At 37.8% G+C, this 4,987-nt stretch overlaps 1 protein-coding gene across 2 annotated transcripts in view; it reads left to right on the plus strand.

Annotated features, from left to right (window-relative positions):
- The first annotated feature begins 3,289 nt into the window (after positions 1–3,289).
- Positions 3,290–4,987, plus strand: part of jam3a (junctional adhesion molecule 3a) — a 9,982-nt gene continuing 8,284 nt past the window's right edge. For both annotated transcript variants that reach the window (XM_020614863.1, XM_020614861.1), the window contains exon 1: positions 3,290–3,464. Coding sequence is in view for 1 of the 2 variants with exons in the window: in XM_020614861.1 (XP_020470517.1) it covers positions 3,314–3,464 (151 nt within the window). In the remaining variant the exon portion in view is untranslated. The remainder of the gene's footprint in view (positions 3,465–4,987) is intronic.

Raw genomic sequence — 4,987 nt, forward strand, 5'->3', positions numbered from 1 at the left:
AATTATTTAAGAATGTAATTATGTAAGAATGTTAACACTCTGTTATAATTTTTTAGTATATTACTTGTGTGGTGTAGAAGATAATTATTTATGTAGAGATACTGCTTGCAAACCAATGATGTAAGATGATGTCATGGGGTAGGACTGGATAAGTCTGACTTCTTCCTACTCCATTCAAGCATGTACTAGGTATAAGCAAATTGATATTGGATTAGCATTTGTTGGATATGTGTAAAATTATGTGTGTTGACATATCAACTGTTTTTACATGCTTGAAAGAATAAATAAATCAAATCAAATCAATGTAATGCCTGATTGGTGTATATTTTATATTTATAAAAACTTATTTTTTGTTGTTTATTTTCCTAATGCACATTCCTTTTTCATGTTTGCACATTTCTTTTCTTTTCTTGTTCTCAGTCTTATCTTGTTTCCTCATTGCCTTATGGAAGAACATTGTACATGCTCGCTGAGAACCACTGTACGAGTCAGATTCCTCATGTGTTTAACTTACCTGGCCAGTAAAGCTTATTCTGGGATCTAGAAAACACAGACTGTTTGTGTCACATGCTGAATTGTTGCATACAGTGTATGTTTAAGGATATGGTAGGATGCTGTACATACCACTGTGTAACAACATACATTAGATACGGTAGCTCTTTTAACTTGTATGTATGTATGTATGTGTGTACATTTTTATCTTTGTTTTGTGTGGATTTGGTTTTATTCTGTTTTTATATTGTCCCCGTATTTTTGATAATACTTAGCAATAAAGTTTAGGCTTATGCTTACCTTAGGCATTTTGTTTTGGGAAATTGGTCTTGACTTTCATTCTGACTGGCATTTTTTAAGTGTTAAAACTTAACTTGCAGATACCCTGTAATATAATACCGATTTCAAAATGTATAGACAAGAATAAAAAGCATAAACATATGTAATTTATTTAACCTGATGCACTTGAGTACAATAATCTTCTTTAATGTAACAGACATTTGCTGTTTTAATTCGCTGTAGATTTTGCATAATACTGCAGGCTGATATGCTTTAATGTCTTGTGCTAACTTCAGCACCTTAAATAGCTTGGTTAGTGTTAGACCTGTCTGTCAGGTTTTCAGGAACAAGACTCATGGGTTTGACACTGGATAGAGGACTGGATATTAAAATCCAAACCCAACAGTAGTGCATTTTTCATATTGTGAAAGATATACATCCACAGTACACATGACGGTGGAACAATCACTGCCTTATATGACCAATACATACCACATGAAATGAAAGTGCCAATAAGCAACAGCTGTAATATGACTCAATGTGATTCTGTGTTAGTGTCACTAATTTGGCTCAGAAATAAATACATCTCAACTTCCTCAAAATCATTATTACCTGCACTTATGGATGGTTTATAAACCTGGGTACAAACATGTAATTACCCCCCACACAAACACACACACACCAAGACCTGCCACCCCATCCTACATATCAAGACACACCCAAATTGAAATGACACAAATCAACAAATGTTGTGCCTTTGTGTAATAATTTTACATCTTTCTGTGCTCATTTTGTGTTTTTTCCTGGTTCTGTCTCATTGTGGTTCTTTTGTGTAATTGTAATTGCTTTGTGTCTCTTTATAGCTGATTTGTATCTCTTTCTAGTCATTTAATTCACCTTCCAGCAAGAAATGTTAAGTCTCTTCAAACAACAAGTATTCTGATTTTGGCATTAAATGTCCTTAAATGGGATTTACAGTTGCCAAAGGAAGCTCTTCAAAATCCAGTGTCCATTTCATTCGTGTGTCACTGCATTTGAAATGTATAGGTCCAGAGCAGACAGATGACTGCCATGCACTACCAGCACTATAACAGTAGAAGGTGAGCGGGGAGGTCTGCGCTGCAGGACCATTCAAGTTCATTTGGTTTATTTTGTAATTTTTTTTATTTTTTACATCTTAGGGGTTGAATCACAGGGTTGTATTCTAAGGGCAAACACTAAATTCCAAACATCAGTCTGAGAGTTTCTTTCACTGTAACAGTGTGTTTTCAGTGTTTAAGAAAGACACACTGTAATTAAACACATCTTAACATAAACGGTTTCCTGAGGATTTACTAAATTGACTGCCTATAATATTAATATAATTGTAGTCTATGCCATTACATACAGTACTATTCATGTGTCGCTATTATTTGGATGTCTGACAGAATGACAGCAGCAATGATGTCTGGTTTCATGCTGCCACCTGCTGTTTATCTTTTAGGAAACCAAGCAGCTGCTTCATATGGCTGCTACATAGCCTATATCCTAGCAATGAAATTGAAAATCTAAATGATTGACACATTGATGTATAGGAATTTGCTGTCTGTGAAAGGGCCATCTTCCACCCTGATGCTCTTGTAGCCATTAATATTGTTGATTAGGCCATCAGTGCTGCCTTAAAGGCAATAATCTTTTGCCACAGGACGACATACTGTACATACAATACAGACAGCTAGCTAGGTAGCTAGCTTGATAGACAGATAGTCTGTGGCTCAGGGGGTGTACAGATTCAAACCATCATGGGACCCTTCACTTGTGTGACTGTTCACAGTAGAGCTTATCTCATCTATATTTAGTGCATATTCCTTTAATAAATGTCAAAAGGCTGTATCACTGGTCACTAAATAGCTGCATTTTTTTACTCATAAAGCAACCACTGTATCAAGTGTGCAGCTAAATCAATTACATCTCCAGTCTTGTAGTCAAACACAGAACACACTTTCATATTTATAAGTAATTGTTGCCAAATGAGTAACTAAGCCTGTAAACCTGTAATCTGTAAAAAATGGGAAAATGACATCCAAAACAAACAGTTTATCAATTAATTAACCAGTCAGTTATTTCAAATACACCAAAATGATATTTGAACAAATACAGTATACTGCTGTGTGCCCACTACACCATGGTCCCCCCTATTGAGCAACACTGTAAGTGGCTCATGGCTACTTTGGAAATTCTTGCTCCAGTTTATTGCTTGGTCAATCAAATTTATAACATTTGTAGTGCTGGCTGGACTGTAGGATAAGCAATATATTTTATATGCTTTGTCTATGCATTAGAATGAATGCTTACTCTGACTGAAAAGATATTCAGTACAGTTTAAGTCTCTGCAAGTTGATTTTCATACAATCAAAAATCTGTGTATTTTTGGACATTTCACATTTAAGTCCACTTTCCCAGGGTTTGTGTGTGTGTTATGTAGGAGACGCAGCACATATTTGGCACCACCTATCGCCTGTCAGACAGCGTTGAGGGCTCTGCACCCGCAGCCTCTGTAGCTATGGAAACTCGTCGATGGCAACATCCACCAGTCTGCTCTGCCCCCATCCTCTCAGAGGTGCTGAGTGTGTGCATCTGTAACCCATACATGAGACGCTGCAAGATGGCGATTGCGCTGCTCGTAGCTTGTTTTGTTCTCTACACCTGCCTAGGTAAGTTATTTTTCACAGTGCTAGTACGAAAACGCTTCTACAAGTTAGTGAAATCAGAGCTGTGACACGCTGCGGCTACGTGCGAAAGAACTGTATAGAAAACATTTTCGGTATTAATACAGTGTTTCGTTGGACAGTGGTATTGTCAGTGGGCTCATTTTTCCATGAGCGCTAACGTTATGTTCAAACCTGGAAAATGGCGTAGTTAGTTCTAGAGCACCCTTCGCGTTTTTACGCCAGACAGCGCGTTGCTAAAAGCCGTTCACGTTAGCAGAGAAGACGGTGTGGAGGTGGCACGGTGCTTTGTTCGCCGTTGTCAGAAACATTTCACCAAGCCTCGGCTTTAGCATGTGTATGTCACTGGCGAGTAAATAAATCCCGGGAAATCTCCAGCATGAAAACAAAAGCAAATGTTACATTAGACGAACGAAAAGGCAACGCGGTGTAGACGTGTCCTGTCAGTCCTGATATGAAGCGTGTCAGAATTCACAGGCCTGCAAAAGCAGATGACATGCATCTACTGTATGTTTGTGCACGTAGAATTATAGGCCAGTCACATTATTACAAACCATTAAAAACAAGACTGGGGTTGCAAGCAGGGCCAGCATTTACGCCTGAGGGTCTCTGGGGCAAACATTTGCTGTCTGGCTCCAAATGACGCCCACTAAAAAAAGGGTAGTTTCATTATTTCTTTAAACACACTAAATCCATCTAACAGTGATGAGAGAATTTATCCAGTAGTTAATCAGAACATTAACGGGCAAATTTGATTATTGATTAATTATTCAAGTTGTTGCTGCTGAGTGAACACTGCAGGAGGAGTTGGCCAAAATGGCAGAAAGCATCAGTAAGTGTTGTGACCCTGTGTCAGTCAGTTGGTGGAGTGGCTGACAGGCAAAGCTTCCATTTATCAGACTGTTGACACTGTTCTGGGACAGGTCTGACCTTGTAGCTGGTGTAGTGGCTCACATGTAATGGCAGGAGAAATAGTCTAAATCTGAGTTTTTAGACTAATGTTAAGAGTTTAAAATTCTTTGCTTAAGTTTTAGACCATCCTAAGGTGTGAGTAATGACCGTGAATAAGAATTGGCATTATTTAATTCATGCTTCATGTGACTGGGACACATTGGTGCACAAAGCTGAACTGTGTGATTTAAATTAAGACAAAATTACTGTATTTTGGCTTTGTCCTCTAGTTTTGCTTTTGGAGCGTGATGGTGTTATTCCCTTAATACCCAGTTTCATTAAATGCTCCTTTTAAGTAGCTTTGAGGTTCAGAAGGTCACGTTCATCAGTTTGTTCCTGCTCTTAACTGAAGTTACAGCATGTTTACATATTTTTTTATTAGTTAGTCAGCAAATTACTTTCTTGGTTAATTGATTAATGTCAGGATATAATTAAAAATGCCCCAGAAGAAAGACTGTGTGTACAGCAATATATATTCTTATTATTTTGTGCAGTCTGGTGTGAGAGTGGGACAGCAACTCTGCAGAGGTTAAACCCACTGGAGCTATAGTACTGTA

The sequence above is a fragment of the Monopterus albus genome, unplaced genomic scaffold, assembly GCF_001952655.1.
Source record: "Monopterus albus unplaced genomic scaffold, M_albus_1.0 scaffold152.1, whole genome shotgun sequence".
Taxonomy (NCBI): Eukaryota; Metazoa; Chordata; class Actinopteri; order Synbranchiformes; family Synbranchidae; genus Monopterus; species Monopterus albus.